The sequence below is a fragment of the Olea europaea genome, chromosome 17 (assembly GCF_002742605.1).
Source record: "Olea europaea var. sylvestris chromosome 17, O_europaea_v1, whole genome shotgun sequence".
Classification (NCBI taxonomy): Eukaryota; Viridiplantae; Streptophyta; class Magnoliopsida; order Lamiales; family Oleaceae; genus Olea; species Olea europaea.
The window spans coordinates 21,055,238-21,076,136 of record NC_036253.1 but is presented as its reverse complement, the minus strand read 5'-3'; the positions used below and the strand labels follow the sequence as shown (position 1 = coordinate 21,076,136).

Here is a 20,899-nt window from a genome sequence, read left to right as displayed (position 1 = left end):
CAAGTCACTGCTTATTTAGCAACTTTGATTTTTCAACCAACTCTTAGAGATCGGATTATAGAAGCACAGGATAAAGATCTATTTTTGCAGAAGATCAAGAATGAGATTGGTACTAACAAGAGAAAGGATTTCGAAATAACTTTTGATCAGGCACTAATGTTTAAAGGAAGAATTTGTGTACCTAAGGATGAATTTTTGAGGAATGGGATATTGGAAGAATCTCATTCCAACCCGTACACCGCACATCCTAGTGGTACGAAAATGTATCAAGACCTTCGAGATATGCTTTGGTGGAGGAACATGAAAGGAAGTATAAGCTCATTTGTGGCAAAATGCATAGTGTGCCAACAAATTAAAGTAGAACATCAAAGACTATTAGGGTTATTAAATTCATTGGACATACCTGAATGGAAATGGAAAAATATCGCAATAGACTTTGTGTAGGATTTTCAAAGTCAGTAAGAGAACACAATGCTATATGGGTAATAGTGGATCGTCTAACAAAGTCCGCTCATTTTCTTCCTGTAAAAATGACGTTTAGTCTAGATCAGTTGGCACAGTTGTACATTAGCGAGATTATAAGATTGCATGGTGTCCTTGTGTCCATTGTATTTGATAGAGATCCAAGATTTACATCCAAGTTTTGGAAGAGCTTACAAGAAGCTATGGGAACGAAATTGAATTTCAGTACAGTGTATCACCCTCAATCTGATGGTCAATCTAAAAGGACCATTCAAACTTTGGAATATATGCTAAGGGCCTGTGTTTTGGATCTGAGAGGTAGTTGGGAATGGTATCTACCTTTAGTGGAATTTGCATATAATAATAGTTTCCAAGTAATTATTGGAATGACACCATATGAAGCTCTTTATGGTAGAAAGTGCAAATCACATGTTCATTGGGATGAAATTGGAGAAAAGAGAGTTTTGGGACTAGAGATCATTGAAAGAACAGTTGAAGCCATTGATAAGATCCGTACCAGGATACAGACCACGCAAGATAAACAAAAGAGTCATGCAGATACCAAGAGGAAAGACTTGGAATTTGAGGTTGGAGAGAGTTTTTCTAAATGTGGCACCAATAAAGGGTGTAATTAGGTTCGGCAAGAAAGGCAAACTACAACCTCACTATATCGGACCTTTTGAAATACATTATAGGGTCGAGAATGTGACTTATCGACTGGCTTTGCCGCTTGAACTATCGGTCGTTCAAAACGTATTTCATATATCGATGATCAGGAAATATGTGCATAATCATAATTACGTGGTGAATTATCAACCTCTGGAAGTATAGAAAGATTTATCTTATGAGGAATTACCGATAAAAATACTGGATCAAAAGGTACATAAATTACAGAATAAGGAGATTCAATTGGTCAAAGTGTAATAGAATAATCATGGAGTAGAAGAATCTACTTAGGAAAGAGAAGAATAATTCAAAGATAAATATCCGACACTCTTTGCTAATCCATAAGGTAAATTTCGAGGACGAAACTTTGTTTAAGGTGTAAGGGATGTAAAAGCCTGAGAAATAAAATGAAATTAGGCTATTATGTTGTGATGATTTAGCACTACTAGCCTAACTCATTCAATAAACAAGTTATGGAAGCTCAACTCATTTAATATTTTGAAAGCTCAAATCATAAGTTAATTAAAAGCCCAATAAATTAAGAGATTAAGTTTAAATAAATTTCATTACAAAGATATAATGAATAATTGGGTTGTCACAATGGTTATCTACATGGTATTTAATATAGGCAACCCAGGTTCGAATCATCATGTAGATGTTTTCATAAAACTTTTATGAATAATTTTTTTAAGCTTAAAAACTTTTCAAATTCTTAGTTAAAGACCCAATTTAACAAACTTAATGATAATACAACTCCCCCCCCATTTAGTTTTTCATTAAAAAGAAAGGTTACAAGAAGTGGAAGGTCACTTTTTCACTACACCCATCCTCAAATCCTAATTTTCTCTTATTTTCTCTCAAAAAGAAATATATTTTATGCCAATTTAAGCTAAGAGGATAATAAGGGTGAGAAGAAGAAAGGCTTCCTACACATTTTGTTCTTTGATATCCAAGAAAATTCAAGGTAGGTGAGGTACAAGTGTTTACTTCGTTTCAAATTATGATTTTCAATAAATGTTTGAATGAAATGGTACCTCCGAGTGGTGCTTCGGCACTATAACAATTTGAATGATCATTCTCCGGCTCTATGTGTTGTGATAATGCTATAGAAATTAAATTTTGCCGAAAATCCATCTACGTGCGATTGTATGAATTTATAGTTAGAAATTTTAAATTTGACAACGTAAAGCACTGATGACAGTTTATGAACAGCATTGATTTCATTTAGAAATTCCAAATAAAGATCGAGTTATGAATTTTTGAAGTCAAGGCAGAAGCTGGGAAAATAGCGACTCTACCAGTGCAGTTTATTTTATGCAACATATAAAATTTTACAAATATCAGATTGACACGATTCCAATTTTTTTTCAATAGCTAACTTATGAGGCTATCCATCGCCACTGATTTTGTATAAAAATTCGAAGTAACGAATGAATTATGAATTTTTAAAAACAAGGCAGAATCTGAATTTAAAAAAAAATTAAAAAGAGAGAGAGACAGCAAACTTTAAATCGCTAACCCTTTTTTTTTTTTTTTTTTTGTAAACAGTGATTTGTAAATTTCTCCCTGTAGCACATATCTACTTTCAAACATAATTTATTCATAAAGAATGTTCATAGAATAGATTCACACACGACATTCAATGGAATCTAATTTTCAAAAAAATGTAAACATTTCAAGATATTAAATCACCGGTTTCTCCATGGCATGTCACATCATCCTTTACCATCATCAACGCCCCAAAGAAAATCCATTCAACCTGTAGGAAGGGAATCAACCCATGAGTTTGAAACTCAGTAGATATCATCGGTACATTTCGAACTATAATTTTATAGCATTATCATAAGTGAACTATAATTTTGCCGGAAATCCATCTAAGTGAACTGCACCGGTTTATATTTCAAAAGGGTCGCTTCTGAGTTTTGAAAAATATTTTATTACCTCATATGATGCCGATGGAAGCTAATTTTTGACTATATCATATTATAAGGAGTTTCATACTTTACATTAAAATTTGATGAAGTTTTGAGCTCGATAGCTATGTAAACAAATTTATTTTGACAATTACCGTTTGAGACAAAAACTAAAACAACAACATTACTTTTTAAGTTTTGTCAAAAATTTCACGCCAATAGTCGTTACATGCATAGAATCCATTCAAAAAAAAACATTTTTGAAATTGTTTTCTTTTAATATTGAATTATTGTTTTAAAAAAAATCTACGATTAAAGTACAGTAAATCTCGTGACGTTCCGATCCATGCGGGTCGGGACATTACAGAATATGAAATAGAATGTTGGTTAGAAAGGTGAAGTTGTAAGTTTATTAGTGGTGGAGACATCTTGTACATTTGAAATTTATATATTCTCCGTGAAGCTTCTTGTGCAGAAATCCATCTTGAGACTTTTGTATTTTATTTAGGATGTTTGTATCATCATCTCGTAAAGTATGGATAGGTTCTCTATCAAGACCTTTGTATATGTATTTATATAAATACTTAACAATTTATAGTCCAGAGCATATTTCAGCATTAATATGATAGTTGTGCCGCAATAGCAGATATAGTTTGTAAGGAACTACCCGCTGGTTATTAAAAACAAAATTTTCTAACGAACATACTTGTTATATTGGTCAACACTTATGATATTGTTATCACTTTGCAATATTATCACCATGGGGATATACAGTAAGCCTCTTTTTTGAAACTCAACAATATATATATATATATATATATATATATATATATATATTAAATCAGATCTTTCAAGTTCATTAATTCACCTCTAAAGATTCTTGATGTTAAATCTGGTCTGTCTTCATTATGATGTCCTTCTTTCCGTTCTATCTTTATTACATTCAATTCTGCATTTCATATCATTGTTATAAAAGACAGGTTTACCAAATATTTGTACCAATTCCGTTGTATCTAAGAAACGGCTACGAATATTCCTAGGTCTTCTAATGAATGAAGACAGTACGACTACTTCTTCTCAACTTTATCTCCCATTATCCCTCATACATTCACTGTGTCAACAATTTCTTAATATAGTTGTGATCTAATTTGCGATTGGTGTTTTCTGTAAAAATCAAGTTGTTGTAGTAGTCATCTCAATAAGAGAGCGTTGATTTGATATTGGACCTATTAGTAACTTGTAGTAATAATATTCATGACATGACACTTTTGAAGAGTTATAACAATTAGGGAAAAAATGTAAATTAATCATTGGATATCATAAAAAAATATATAAAATTCAAATTGAGTAAAATAATAATAATAATAATAATCTTAATCCCATGTGTAATATGCACAAAATTAAAATAGTAGAATTAAATTTTCAATAGCTAGAACAAAATAATTTCAAAAAGAAAAATTTCGTACTGAAGTGGATAACCAAGATGCAAGTGAATTTCGACTAGAATACCAATGCCCCTCAGATTTTGTAGAATATAAATCCACAGTTAATTATCCAACATAATAAATTTTCACATAATTCACACTAACGACAACTTCGTCACCAACAAACAACAACAACAACAACAATAATAATAATAATCATCATCATCATCAATAGGTTGTTATGCCTTTATAAAAAATATTGCATGTTTATACTCGAAAATTGAGAGTAGAGAACTTTCACATAATTTTTCTCACTTATTTTTCTTGCTTCCGTTTAAAACTCTCATAAAAAAAAGTATCTCACCAAAATAATAATAATAATCAATTTTTATAATTTAATATATAGAGGTACAACATTTATCATTCCTTTAATAAAATCCAATCAAACTTGTCAAGAAAATAATAAAAATAAAGGGCATCATAAATATAATTTTGAGGGCTATATATTTTACTTCAAAACTTGTAAACATGTTATAATATTTTCCATGTTTATTAGAAAAGAGTTTCACACTTAGAAAACAGTAATTAAATCAATAAGTAATAATTGTATACTATGATATAAGGGTTAATATTATAATATAAGTTAAAATGTAACCTAATGCATGAATTATTTAAAATATTTATATTATAAAAATTAAATTTTCTATAACTATGTATTTGATTAATAAAAAATTTAAAGATTGCAATTATGGATTTAAAAACCTTACCATTCATTGAACACATGTAATATAAAAGTTTCAAAATTAAAAACGGTATTCAAATCAATAAGTTTCAAATGGTAAATATTAATATTATATTAACGATATAAGGATTAATACTATAAAATAATTAAAACAAACAACTTAATACATGAATTAGTGTTATTAATGTAAATTAAGAGAACTGAATAAGGGGTGAAAGTATATTAGGCATATAGCTAATTATATAAGTATAAAATTGTTATTCAAAAGTTTCTCTTCAATCCTTCCTTTTTATATATAGTATATTAGAAAACAAATAAATGTAAATTACCAATAAAACCAGGACACAAATTCATTTTGCTCATAAAAGTTAAAATTGGAGTGTAAATTATGTACGGAAATTAGTTACGGAACATCAGTGCTTATTTTATGTTAAACCACCGATAACGTTTTATACAAATCCATTGGTTAATAAACTTATTGTACGCCTCAAAATTTGACACATCACGATGCTTAAAATAAGATGAATACCAATATTTAGTAGATTATTCCTGTTACTATGTATTAGAGAAGTTAAAAAGTTAAACACAAAAAGTTACTCTTCCACGGCTTCTCAAATTATCAAAGTTTCTTTAAAAAAATAAAATAAAACATAAAAACCTACCATACACTTATTTAACCTCAGGAGTTGAACCTTAAAAGCAACCCAAACGGGGGTGCCAATAGCATTGTTGTAAGTGGAAATTACATGTGACCAGATTTTTTAAATTATCATTTCAAAAATTAAATTTAAAGTTTGTTTATATAAATATTAGATGATAAATTAATATTATTAATAATATTATAAAATTAAATTAATATACCCACCCCTTACCCCGACCACCCCTCTCACCGAAATTCAATTCGTTCTCTCTACCTCTGTTCTCTCACTCCCTCCATTATCCACCGACAGTTGCGGCAATGATGCACTTGGCGAGAGTTATCGCTGCGCTCTGCATCGTCGATTTTTGGACAATCTATTTTTTGGGCATTGGTGGTGCTAATTTGTGGATACAACATTTTGTCGTCGCTACGCTCTATCATCGTTGACTAGATCTAATTTTGTGATTAATGATAGTCTAGTTTTTAAGCAGCGATGATGACAGGCATAAGCGTCTTTGCTAGGGTTGGTAACGGTTCGGTTATGGGTCGGTTTGGTCAAAACCATAACCGCACCACCAATCTTTTTACCATACCATAACTGCACCATAACCACGTAAATCAGTTCGGTTCGTATCTCGGTTCGGCACGGTTCGGTTCGGTTGATAACTATGAAAATAAATTATATTTTATAGGTTCATCCTTTAAATTGATATAAAAATTTCTAAAGTCTTTGGGTGAAGCCTATTTCTATATGGATTCACAAATCTACCACTTGTACTAAACACTGACTCGGATGTCACGGTAGATACTGGAATGGCTAATAAATCTATTGCAACCTTTTGTAAAGTCGAATATTTTTTTTTTTAATTTGTTTTCCACCATATCAATAAATAAAAACCATCCATTCTTGACAATATTGGCACGTCTAGAAAAACATGGAACGCTGTTTTTACATGATCAGTAGTAATAGAATGACTAACAAATGTAACAAATTTTCGGAGGCAACGACGACTTGGAACGTGGAGGCAGTGGAGCCGTGTGTGAGTTTGTGGTTTGTGGATAGTAGGGTTTGCATTTATATACTGTCATACTAATGCTATTATTATGGGTTGGCCGCCTGAGTCAGGTAGATATAATGGGGGGACTTTGTTTTGGTTTGGATAGAAAAGTAGTGTAAAGCCCAATAATCAATTTAATCGTGTGTTTTTTTTCCCTTTTTTTTAGCGGGTAATCGGTTCGATTTCGGTTCGACGGCGTAAATACCATACCCACACCACCACGAACTGGTTCATTAAAATCAAAATCATATCCGCCCATTGCACCATCAGTTCGATTTTCTTTGCCCCATTCGATTCGATTAACCACGATTTCGATTTTGACGGTTCAAATTGCCATCCTTAACCATTGCTAGTGGTGGAAAATGAGGGGAAAATCTAGAATAATGGGTGTCAAAGTTTTTGGGGTAATTGATTTTTTTTGCAAATGGCAATGGCTGCGGTGGTGGTGATATTAGCAGTGGTCATGATGGTGACTAATTATTTTGGATCTATTTTTTTGCCGTTTTTAGGTAGTGATAGTTGTGATGTCGACTGCAATGGTGAGGTGGTGATGATTTTGGCAATATTGGTGGTGGTCAGCATGACAGAAGTGTAGTGGTTGTGGGTGGAATGGAGATATTTGTGATCAATCATTTTATTAATTGTTACTAGTAAATAATATGTAACCTATAACTTATGACCAATAAATAATATGACTTAAAAATTTGATTCATGACTTATAAAATTTGTGATATGTGATCAATAAATAAATTGGCCCATAAATTCTTTGATTTGTGATTGATAAAATAATTGTCCTATAAAATTTGTTTATTTATGACCAAGAAATAATTTGTAAACAATTAATTTAATGATTTGTTATCAAATAATATAAAATTGTGACCTTAATAAATTTATTAATAAAATATATTTTTAATTAATTATTTCATAAATAAAATTTAATTAATATTTGATTTTTGAAGTTGTAAATCTTATTTCTTAATTTTAAAATGGAACATACTTAATCTGTTATTTATGAAATTTTTCCTTATTGAAATGTGATGTGCTTAGCTTACTACACAAGTAAAAAAAAAAAAAAAAACATAAATAAATGGGCAAAGTGCTACTTTTACGTGGATAATTTTACAATACAAAAGAACATTATTTGACCCCAGTTCTAATGAGTAATTTGTACTTGAAAAATTAAATTTACTCCATTTCCTACTTCAAAGCCGACTTTAATCTCTGGGTTGATAGTGTAAATACATAAACGAAAGGATGGAAGCTAAAAAGAATGCTCTAGTTTGGTATGAAAAACTCGACTCTGCTTCCCGCTCATTTTACCAAGTAAAAACCCCAATTGAATTAATTCAAATCAAATGCAAGTAATTCAGTTTATTCAAATCCAAAACAAATCATAAGATCCTAACATTTCCAACAATGTAACCGATATTGAGATCTGATTTAGAGTACAGAGACAAACATGAAGTATTACAAAAAGCAACAGACGATCAAGAAAATTATCACAACAAAGTTGTTATTTGAAGTCAAAACCTGACCTGATGGTAGAGTTGAACCTCATCTGCAGTTCATTAGTGAGAAAAACTCTCTAGTCAGAATCTTCATAGACTTCCCCATCATCAGAGAGTTCATCAAATGATCTTATATCGAGCTGATAGCGAAGAATGCCCCCAATGCCACCAAATCCCCTGCAAAATTGTGACCCCTCTTGTGATTTGTTTGTGACAAATTCAAGTGTACAACCAAATTTCTTGTATTCATTGGCAAACCACTCAAGTAATGGCAATTTCTCCTGAACCTCCAGCTCCGCAGAAGTGGCTGCATCCCTAAATTGACTCTGATCAGCCTCTTGCTCCTTGTTCAGGTGCTTAATGACAATCTCACTGGTGGCACTATTTTTCAAGACGTATCTACTTATATCTAAGTTCTCCCACACAATCAGGGTTTCAACAGCACCCATCTCCAGTGCCTTCAGCGTGTCATCTACACCAAATACATATTTCCCAGTATCCTGACTGATCTCCTCAAAATACTTGCCAATTAAGCGTTTCTCCTGTATGAACTTAACGTTTGATAGAATCTCTGCTGACAACTCAATAGCTTGATTGAAACCATTTTCCCCACCATAGGAAACATCAACAACGTTGAGAATCTTGGCCTGTAAACGGGGATCAAACATATCTGATTGGCTCAATTCGGTCTTGAAGTCAGCAGAACCAGCAAGTATAAGGCCAGAAACATTAGGCTGACTGGTATTGGGATTAATGAAGAATTGTGTGGCAAGTTCTGCAGTCTTTCTCACATAATTGTGTCGTTTTTCCATCCTCAGACGTGCAAATCGAAGAGCAGATTGTCCTCCTCTTCCATGCTTCTTCGGAAGATCTACAGTAAATTTGTGAAGCACCTCCCTTGTATTACCACTCAACGTGCCAAAAAGAGTGCCATTACCATCCATGACTATAAAACCAAATTTGTCATCAGATTCCAATAGTTCATTTAAGGCTTCTGTGTGAAACTTATTATCACAAAGGTATAATGATGCATTGATGGGTTTGAAAGGCTCAAAATCAATTGTAACCTTCTTCTCCTTGCCATCTTCAGTAACAATAGTACCAGTGTAAAGAACCAAACCATTTGGAGGAACCTTATTGTAGAGCTTCAGCCTTTGTTGGGCGGAAGTAATGGCGCCAAGCACTGATTGGCGATTCACCCTACTTTTGATGTTTGAAGCCGTTCCAAATTCATCACCAAGCATTTTGGTAACCCTAGAGATCTGATCTCGTGGAGGCATTATAAGTGATATCATGCTGGTCCCATTGCCTCTAGCGGATTCCAATGCTTTGATCAATTTCTTGATCTTCCATATCTCAATGTTCTTATCAGATTCACCATCTGCCATTTTAATGGAAGGCAAAGCAAGAAAAACAACACAGCCTGCAAATATTACGAAGAAATACATGAATGAAAATTACAGTATACTTAGGAAATCTTAATTTATGATATTTCATGCTTTTGAGGATTAAAGGAAAATCTTGACATCGCATACCATCTGAATCAGGCTAATTATTCATTTATTAAAGAGGATAGTGTAGTCCCCAAAAGTGATTTTTTAAGTACAAGATTAAACGAATGTGATGCATAGGAATAGAGATAGTTGGATGAAATGGTGAAGTGCTACAAGAATTAACTGCAAGTTAAAAGGCAGGTCAACAACAATTATTAAACCCTTAATGGTTCATCTTTATTTTCCCATTTGAAATGATGAATGCAATTGGTTGTTTGGGGTAAAATTTCACTCCACTTGAATAATGATCGTACTTAAGGTTGTCCTTTTAAGATAGAATCTTGAGCCCAAAAAGCACAAACAAGAAACTTGATTTGTCGAATGCTCAAAAACAAGCTCCCATCATACTGAGGAGTTGCTAAGAGTAAAAACACTTGTCACTTACGAAAAACAATAATCAAAATATAAAGGTTTGCATGACTAACCTTCACAAAGTTGATCTTTCGAGAAAACCTCAAGGCTAAAATTTATTGTTAGGCCCAAAATTGGGTATAGACATGTCAGAAATGATTAACAGAGAGTTATGTAAAACATCCAAATCAACTATGAAAGTTATATGAATGTTCTATTACAATAATAAAAATTCTAAAATATTTTTCAACAAGTCTTAATTGCTCATATCGAATATTTGAATATTTTATTCTGTTGGATGAGAATTCGCAATTCGAGATTTTAGCATAAGATTGACGCTTCTTTTCCCACCAGTAATGATGAACAAACTGATTAACATAGATGGCCAAAGCTGGATCTACTAATTGACCACAAAAAATGCGATTTCCAATCAGATGTCAAGCAACTAAGTTTTAAATCGAAATATAACACAATATCGACCGGCTTCTAATTAATTTATACATCAAACAGTAACAAATACAAGTAAGTTGGATATAAATCTAATTTTGGTCTTTTCCCATAATTTATTGATACAGATGTGACTCAGCTGAAACTTACGAAACAGCAAAAAGAAACAAGTAATTACCTCAAAAGGTACTGATTTGACTTGGAACCAGCAGTCACGAAGCGGTGGAGAGCGGAAGGAAGAAACCCTAATTTTCAGCAGGCTTGTCTTTATGGAGTCCAACTAAAGTAGGGAAAGGGGTAATTTAGGAATTATGTCCTGAGGATGTCTATAATATCGGAAGCTGGTGGTGTTATATTGCCTAAAATTCAATTGTACGGGCTCGGAATGGGACCGTCACGCATGATGCATCGAGGATCAAATGGTGCTTATCATAACAATGAACGAATGAGTTCGAGTTATAATTTTCACGAGAACTATTATTTAATTTCTAATTTATTATTTCTAATTTCTAATCAAAGAAAACATATAATATAATTTTTTGTTTAATTATCTAAATTATTCTAGTTAACGCACACAATTAACAAATTCAGATTTTAAGTGTTAGAACTTAGAATTTCATATATTTCCATTAATTTCTAATCAAGATTATTTATTTATTGTAGTGTTTGCTCAAATTCTTCTTAATTACTCAATTTACCTCACTCGAGTTCAAATTGATAATATAATATCTAAGAACACATACAACGACCGCAATAAACACGAAAAGTATCTTTGCACTTTTATTCAAATTATTGAATTTTACTACATAGTCTAAATTTACAAGTTACCTCTCATTTTGTTACAAATTCACATATCATTTAATTAGTTAGTTAGTCCAAAGCATTAAAATCCACATATAAAATCAACCCATGAAAATTTAAGCTACTAAAATTTTGAAAATAAAATTAAAAGGTCGCATATAAATCAGATTGTAAGTCCTAACCATGAATTTAGTTACTCATATTAAATAAAGAAAAAGAACAAAAAAGGTAAAGGATTCATAACCATGTGTTGAATTCTTAATGAAAGAAAAAATGGATATCCAATCCCAAAATTTTTCAAACCTAATTTTTTACTCTTTGATCTTGAGGTTTATGTATTTTTTTTTTTCACTCTAATATTAAGTGTCATGTTACTCCTTGTACTAAGTTGGCCATCAAAAAGCAACATGCCGAAATTCCACTAACGTCATCAAAAGAGCTAGCCCAAAAATATACGAAAAAATGAAGCAATAAGGTTACGAATGCTACATAGCCAAAGTCCTTATTCTGTTGAGGTTCCACTCGACCGAGCATATGCCAAGGCCCTAACGAAGGTCTATGCCACAGTCCTGAAAGATGAGGCTGAAGTCCTAATAGACGAAGAGGTTGCCATATCTGACGACTTGGCGAATATCTTTATGAAAGACTGATCGGACGTCTACTTTATCTTGTGTAAGGAATCTTAGCTTAGAAATATAAGGTAGTTGACTCTTTACTAATGTAATAGCTGCATCTGTAAGAAAGATGTGATGTATAGAAGATGGAGATAGCAGCATGTAGTTCGAATCCAATGACAACCACGTCTTCCCCAAACTCTATAAATACCCTTCCCTTATAGAAAAAAAAAAAAAAAAAAAAAAGGAGGAAGGAGATATGTGAGACAATAGAAGCAACACATATAGAGAAAAGGGGACAAAACCCAAGAAAAAGAACAAGAAACGGATATACTAATTTTTAGCACATTTTGGAGGGAAAAATAAATACAATTCTATATATTTCTTGCCATTTGATTGTGTCTCTTTTCTACTCTTTTTTATCATTTACTTGCAAAAGTTGTGATTGTGCTTGGGCGAGAGTATCATTGCCCGTTTGAAAGCCTCCGGGTCACTTTGGTGGTGCTTGAACTGCTTAGTCTCGCGTCGAAGGAGCATCTCCTGTGTCCATTCTACCGTCTGATCAAATCAAAGATCTAAATGCAATGGAATTTGCCCGCGTGGACGCAAGTGGGCCCGACATCTGTTGGTGCCATTTTTGAGTGTCAACATGTCCCTTATACTTGAATAATGAAATATAATTGTACAATAACAATACAAAATAGTCTTAAAGCATCTACCCTGTGGAATTTGAGTCCAAATAGAAAACTGACAAAATTTGAAATTTTCTTTTAGTTTAGTGAACGTTGGTCACCCACATTAATTTCTTGTTCATCCCAGGTCCTCTTATTTATATTGAAATTCCTCAACTTCAATACTTGATTATTTTGATCGTCCATTCTTCAATATTGTTCTGCTTCAATTCAATTTCATCCAAACTTGTCAAATCTAAATTCTCTCCTAAATCAATCATAAAATAAATAAAATCAAGTATCTAATAAAAAAAAAAGCACTCCTAAATGCCCAATTTTTGTGGATCGTATTAGTGTAGAAATACACTTATCAAATGCTTCAAACTTGAGTATTTATTCGCGCTCAAACAAAGCAAAAGAAAGCCTTCACTAGACTTTAAACATATATACTTGACTCGAAATATGTCATTCAATATTTTTCTCAAAGTGAATATCTCATTCTTAAAATCCAAACATGTTAATGAAACAAGAAAAAAAACAATTAATTCAAAAATTTCACATTTGTATATCCAACTTTTGGGTGTGTGTGATAAATATTCTCAATTCTAACAATGCTACTTCAATCTAGTTATGCACCTCTATTCCCAAAATATATTTTCCAAACAAAATTAAATCCCACGTATGTTAGCTTAATCTTTCTTCTCTCATATTGCCCTCTTGGTTTATTCTATTTATTTTCCTTGAGGTGAATTAAACAAGTAATTTTTTTTTTTTTTTTTTGAAAATGAATTTGTGCTCATGTATTCAAAAGCCAAATATAAAATAATGGAATTCAAGTAATGATTGCAACTTCAACTGTAAACACGAAACTATTCAAATTTTAATATAAATAGACACAATTTCATCGTTGTAATTGAATTTCATAAATATATCAATTTTTTGAACTTTTTTAGATTAATTAAATCTAGCTTTTATAGACACATAAAGACTAGATCATTCATAATTAGCCTAACTTAATAGATAATTTAGATATTATCACCCCCAAATTTTAATATCCTCAGTGTGTAGAAATATATAATCGAACATACAGAAATAAGTGGCAAATTAAAACGCATTGAATATTAATAGGACGATGGATTTGAAGAATCTCCGAATTACTTCTCTTTTACTTTTTCATTTTCTTTTTTCCTCATTTGAAGGTACATTATATTTTTGGAAAATGTACTTGTAAACCCCTGATAAGTGTATTTTATACACTTATTCGGGACTCTAAAATAGCGATATTTGATAGTCTTTTGACAAAATACATTCTAAATTGTTATGTTTTACGTTTAATAGGTGAAACTCTGTGAATAAAAAGCAATGGAAGGAAAGAAGCAAAAAGGGCGGAAATAGCAAAATCCAAAGTATGTGGATTAAATTGGCCATTGGATGCAATTTTTGGGAATCAAAGTAACTATAAAAATGGAAGGACTGATTTGCTTCGCTTTGAAGATTGAGTACTTGGAGAGAAATAATTGATTAATGGGCCTCAATTGGACTTCCAATTGGGTTACAACTAAAAGGGTTGCATGGGGCTGAATTTGGGTTTCTTTTTGGTCAAGTTGGTTGGCTAATTTCAAGTATATATACACGCACTTACCGAAAGAAATGAGGAGGAAGAAAACCTAAAGAATACAGACGGCTGGAAGGGAGAAAAAAAAAAAGGGACTGCCGGCTGCCTGGGATTAGATCATAAAACGGCAGTCAAGTTGAAGAGAAAATTAGTCCCTTTTTGAGTCAATAAGAGAAGCCAAAAAGAAGAATTTATATACAAAAAAAAAAAAGGACAGCTGCCTGGGAGAGAAATAGAAAAGGGAGGCTGCTATTGGTGAATTATATAATTATATATACACGGCAAAGGTGCTGGGGGAAAATTGGAAGGAAATTGGTCAACAAAACCGGCTGCTTGTAGTAAGAAATTCAGCAACATTTGGGCATTGTTTTGGCAGTCAAATATTGTGGCTGGAATTAATATATACATCAATTAGAGAAGCAGAATTAGAGCAGAAAACGTGGGAGCGGGCTGCTTGGGATGAATTGATTAGTTTATGCACTAAATTGGTGGCTGCAAGTGTGACAAAACATTTGCTTTGTATTGGAGCCAATTGTGGGGATATTATAAACATAAAAGGAAGGCCAACTTGGAGATTTACTCGCTAACTGGAAGTTGACATATACACGTGCAAAGGCTGGGAATAATTTTGGAATTTAATCACCTCCCGTCGATTTTCGGTGACCTCCTTCCACTTTTATGTGTTTAATTCCAATCGTATGTTAGGCTAATTTTTCTCATGTGTTGGACGGATGACAAAATTGTTTAATTTTTAATTTTAATTCGAGACGTGTGTTTATTTTAATTATTGTGTTGTGATTTCATTAGTATGTATAATTAGATTGTTTTAATGTTTGCGCACCATTAGGACAATAAGTTGATTATTCGTTGTGTTGAAAAACTCACGATAGGTAGAACACTATTACTGGGACACACGGACAATAAATATTAGGAATAATATTTGTGGCGTGTGCGATCTTACGTGATAATCATAAATGTCAATGCATGTTTGCCATATGAAGTCGGACTAGGAATATGATCATCTCGTGGTAATTATAGGTTTATTATATCTTGGAAAAGAATAATAAATAATAGTGGAATTATCGATCGTCGCAACTACATAAATTGAAATAATTAACACTGGTTGAGAATTAGAACTAAGAATTAATCAATGGCGTCAGAAATCCAATACGTTCATACATTTGAATTTTTAAACCAATTTTAATTATTTTCACAAGTCTTAGATATTAAAAAAAAAATCTTTAATTATTCCTTCGATCATCTTTTAGTTACAAACACGAATTCAAATATATCAAATATACTATATCAAATATACTAAAATTGATTCTTATTCCTCGTGTGACGATAACTCTCTCATCACGATTATTACTTGTCAACGAACTCGTACGCTTGCGGGAATTTGACGAACAACCCCCCCCCCCCAACATGGAAGGGGCCGCGTATAAATTTACCCTTATTTAATGTATAACATCTCTCTATATTTTTTATTCTACAATGTAGATCATGGAATACATTAATAACCCATAATCGATGAATGATATAAATTTTGCGGAATGTTTAGACCCATTTTAATGCACTCAATCCCAATAACCAACTCCATCAACTAATCTAGCCCAACTCCATCATTCTATCCCACTTTTACACCAAAAAATAAAAAAGTAAAAATAAATAAATAAAAATTTATTAATCCCCAATTCTGAATGAACGCTATGTCTTAGAAAATTTTGGATCTATTGGTTTTTTTTTTTTCTTTTTTTTTAAATTCTTGCAATTATTTACAAAAAAAAATGCCCAACATTTAATATAAGTCTATCGCCCACAATTCAACTAATTCTATTCACACAATTTTCGAATTTATAAGACACTCAATCGAAAAGAAAAACTAGGTTTTTTTAGTTCTTATCTTTAATTTTTAAGTTGGAAGAAACATTGATGAAGAATGTGATTTAGTACATCGGAGTCCATAATATTATAATGGGTTTAACAATTTCTTGAAGAAGATTTATGAGAATGATGTGTTCTTGAAGAAATTATGACGATTGAGGAGTTTTAGGGTGGATTTGTGCGAGAGAATGCGAAGAAGAATACTCAATTTTTTTTCTTTTTCCTTTTTTCTTTTTTTTTTTCTTTTTTGGGAAAAAAATGGATTTAAAATTTCTGGTCAAACATGGTTGTCTGTGGTTTGCAAAGCCAGAGTTCTAATGCAGCAAATATGGACTTGTTACGGATCGCAGTTTGCAAACTCACGGTTGATACGGTCAACCCTAATTATTTTATTAGGAAAAAATAAAAATAAAAATAAAACATGCCTATATGTAATATGCGATCTTATTTTTCTAGGTGCATTAACATTAAAAAACAAAAAATAAATGTTAGAAAATTGGGTTGCATCTCGTTAGTTCTGAATTTACAATCTTCAACTCTGCTTTGATCTATAACTGATCGTGGTGACTCAAACGAAGCTATAGCTTCGTTACACTTCGTGCAATTTTCATTCTTGCACCATTTTTTTTTTGCTTTCCCTGCAATCTCCATTTTCATCTTTGAAAGCTCCTATTGTTCCATCAATTTCTATTTGATTTGGTATCTTCAATGATCAGGTTGTTCTACTTCAAAAAATCTAAAGCAATATTCGAGTTTGGACAGTTGTTCAAATGGGTTGTATATGTTGAATAATTCTTGCTTGTATTCTACCCTTAATACCAGTTCACATTTTTCCATGTCAATTAGGTTGACACAATATAATTGAAATGTCCCGATCTTCTTCTATATCCAATAAAATGAAATCCACCGAGAATATTAGATTTTTAATTTTGATAAGTAGGTCCTCAATCTTTTCCTCATAGATGTGTGATTATTATAGTCTAGTTGTAGTATTATTGATGTTGCTTTGACCTCATCCAATCTCAATTTCGTATTAGATTCACACCAACCCCTATATCACACACAGTGTCAAAATGAACAAGAATTTGAAATTGAAATTGACTAAGTAAAACTCCTTAAATCTTTCAATTTTGGTGATAATGTATTTTGCAATCTTACACTGCATTTCCTCTCTTAGTGCCACTGTACTTTGAAAACTTTCTTTTCTTATTAACATATTTTTCAAAAACATGGAATAGCTCGTAATTTGTAATATCACGTCGATAAAAATAATAATATCGATGTGGAGCTTCTTGAAAACATCTAGAAAATTTTCAGATTTAGTATTTTGCTTGTTCTTTTGGAGTCTCTAAGAAAAAGGAATAGGAGTCAAGCAAGCCTGCACTGAACTCGGTGTCTTAACAATAGATATGCGTATATTATTCCCTGATCTTCTTTTATATGTACATATTTTCTTCACTTGCCTCTTCATTTATCAACCCATGTTGATCAATCTTGTTTGGCCTCTTCATATGAATCTCCAATAATTGTACCCCACTCTTTATAATTATGGCATGAATATTTTTCCCTTTCGACCTCTTTTGAAGTCATTGGAGAAATGAGATTGGAGGTACATTTGCTTGAGCTTTTACAACTTCCCTTAGTAGATCGCTTCTACTTCTCATATTGCAATCACTTGCTCCTTAGGGTTAATCTCAATATTACTCGTGTAGGATCTAATGTACGTTCCAAAAGTTTTAATGGAATCTATACAATTTAGGTTTTCAACTTTTTGGTTGATACTTGGTGATTTTGATAGTTTCATTCAATATGCTGGATTACTTTGTCAGTTTTCTATATATATTGATGAAACATCGTCCCTAAACTTGATCTTGCTCTTGGGAATAATTGAAACTGTCCCCTTGTAGATTGTCATATCATTTGAAGTTCAGGTGCTGCTTTTATCTTGAACTATAGGTTTGACTGGTTTGTGAATAAGGGTAAATTGTGGGTGTAATTTGTTTTGGATGTAGTTTACTTGTTCTTAAGGAGAAGTCAGCAGACCATGGCTTATTCCGCGATTTGGAGATTTCCTTAAGAACTCCTTAAACTTATCCCATGCTTCATGGTAGATTTTCCCATCAAAATGTTGGGAGTGTAGAGATTTTCAACTTCATTTTTGCCATATTTGTAGATGGAAAATGTTAGTTGTAGAATTTTCTTACAAAATCATCACAAGTAGTGATGCTACCATGTAGTTTTGAATCTAACCATTCCAATACACTATATCTCAGTGTATAAGAGAATAGCTAGAGTTTTGATTACATCATTATCTATCCCTGTGTATTGGAATTTTTGACAATTCTTGAGAAATCTCAAAATATGAGTGCTAGGATTTTCACGTGTCTTCTTGTAGAAATGTACCTTGCAGTTGAAAATTTGATCAAATCAGCCTTTTTGTGAAGGTTATTCTGCCGAAACTCTGGATGTGCAATGCTGGAGCGTCCAGGTGCTTTGCAAGCAGGGCCGGTCCTGTGATAATGGAGGCCCGAGGCGAGGTCCGTAAATTGGGCCCCCGGACGAAATCAACGTAAAAATTTACGTAAAAATCTAATAACATTTTCAATTATGTACGCAAAAATTTGAGCATTACAAGTTTACAAAAACAATACAAAATTAAAATAACATCCAAAATCCAAAACTATCCCAAAAAAAAAAAAATAAAAATAAAAAAATTGAAGCAAAATTGGGCCCCCTAAGGGTTTTGGGCCTGAGGCTGAGGCCTCAAATGCCTCAGCCCAGGACCGGCCCTGTTTGCAAGAATATAAAAAACAGTGAAACTGGCAAGTCTCCATCAATTTCTATCGGTTCGTACTATTGATTTTATTGTGCCACTATCTTAGCTGCTTCTTGCGCAATTGGCAATCTAACTTGATCATTTGCCATTTAAAATTCTTGTTTTTGTTGGTGTTATTTGAATCTTCTTCTGAAAGTACATTTATTTTTGGGTCAAATAATTCAAGGTCGTGGCCTTGTGAACACAGCATGCAATGAACACATTTTCACCCACATGACAAAGCAAAATAAAACTATTCAAGTGAAAAAAAGAAAAAAGAGAAAAAAAGAAAAGAAAGAATAAATCAAGATTAAAAATAAATAGTCATTGACAATGGCATCAAAATTTTGTTGAGTCTTTTCTATAGCAATTGTATGATATTGTGATAAGTAATATGGTGAATCTATAAGTCCAAATTATCGTTCTCACGAGAAGTATTATTTAATTTTTAATTTATTTCTTCTAACTCCTAATTGACGAAAACAATGAGTATAGTTTTTGTTTAGTTATCTAAATTATTCTAAATAACAAAATTTATCTAGAGCACACAATTTATCAAATTTTGGTTTTAAAAGTACGAGTACAAATGTTAGGACTTACAATTTTATCTATCTATTGATCTCCTTTAACTTGCTGATCATGATTATTTACCTATTATAGTGTTCACTCGAATTATTCTTAGTTACTCAATTTGCCTCTCTCTAGTTCAAATTGATCATATTTACCAAGTCAATTCATCATATCTCTATGTGAATCTGAATAAGTATTAATTAAATATCTAAGAACCCATTTAATGACTGCAATAATCATGAAGGTTATATCTACACCTTTATCCAAATGGTCGAATTTTATTATGTAGTCTAAATCTATAATTTGCCTCTCGATTTGTTACAGGTTCACATATCATTGAATTTGTGCCCAATTAATCCAAAGTATTAAAATTCATACATAAAATCAACAAATGAAAATAATAAGTATTAAAATCTAGAAAATAAAATTATAGTGTCACACATAGATTACATTGTTTACCCTAACAATGTATTTAACTGCTCATGCTAATTAAAGAAAAACAAGAAGTTCATAACGGGTTTGAATTCTTGACGAAGAGAAAATTGGATTTTGCACCAAAAGTCTTTTTCTCCACTCCCAAAAGTCTTCAAATCCTAACATTTTTTTGGTCTTTGTCCTTGCGGTTTATGTGTTTTTCTCCCTAAAATTGTGTGTCCCATATATTAAAATAATGGAAATCGATATATAAGATTTCACAATAACCTTATAGAAGAGTGATAAATCACATCCACGTAGAATGAGTCCAAATACGAAATCAATAAAAGTTAGAATTTCTTTGAGGTTAGTGCACTTTGGTCATCTACATTAATTTCTTATTCATCCCAATCCTCTTTATTTGCATGGAAGGTATTAACTTCAAGACTTGATTATTTTGGTCATCAAATTTTCAATTTTGTATGGCTTCAATCTAATGCAAACAAGCTTGTCAAATTTGGGTTTTCAGCAAAGTCAATCATAAAGTAAATTAAATATCTATCAATTAAAGTACTTCCAATGTCTAGTTTTGGTGGCTCGTATAAGTGTAAAAATACACTTGTCATTACAGTAAACTTGTAAGATATTCCATAGTCACCTTTCAATACTTTGTTACTTACTCTAATCTTATATTTTGTTGGAATTAATATATATATATATGTGTGTGTGTGGCCAGGGGGGGGGGGGGGGG

At 32.1% G+C, this 20,899-nt stretch overlaps 1 protein-coding gene across 1 annotated transcript; it reads right to left on the bottom strand.

Moving 5' to 3' along the window:
* Positions 1–8,246: 8,246 nt before the first annotated feature.
* LOC111365395 (eukaryotic peptide chain release factor subunit 1-3) lies at positions 8,247–11,110 on the bottom strand. The gene is made up of 2 exons (XM_022985898.1): positions 10,943–11,110; positions 8,247–9,836 (listed from the first exon to the last, which is right to left on the bottom strand). Exon 2 carries the CDS (start codon positions 9,799–9,801, stop codon positions 8,491–8,493), a length of 1,311 nt encoding a protein of 436 aa, XP_022841666.1. The 5' UTR covers positions 9,802–9,836; positions 10,943–11,110; the 3' UTR covers positions 8,247–8,490.
* Between the last annotated feature and the right edge of the window lie 9,789 nt (positions 11,111–20,899).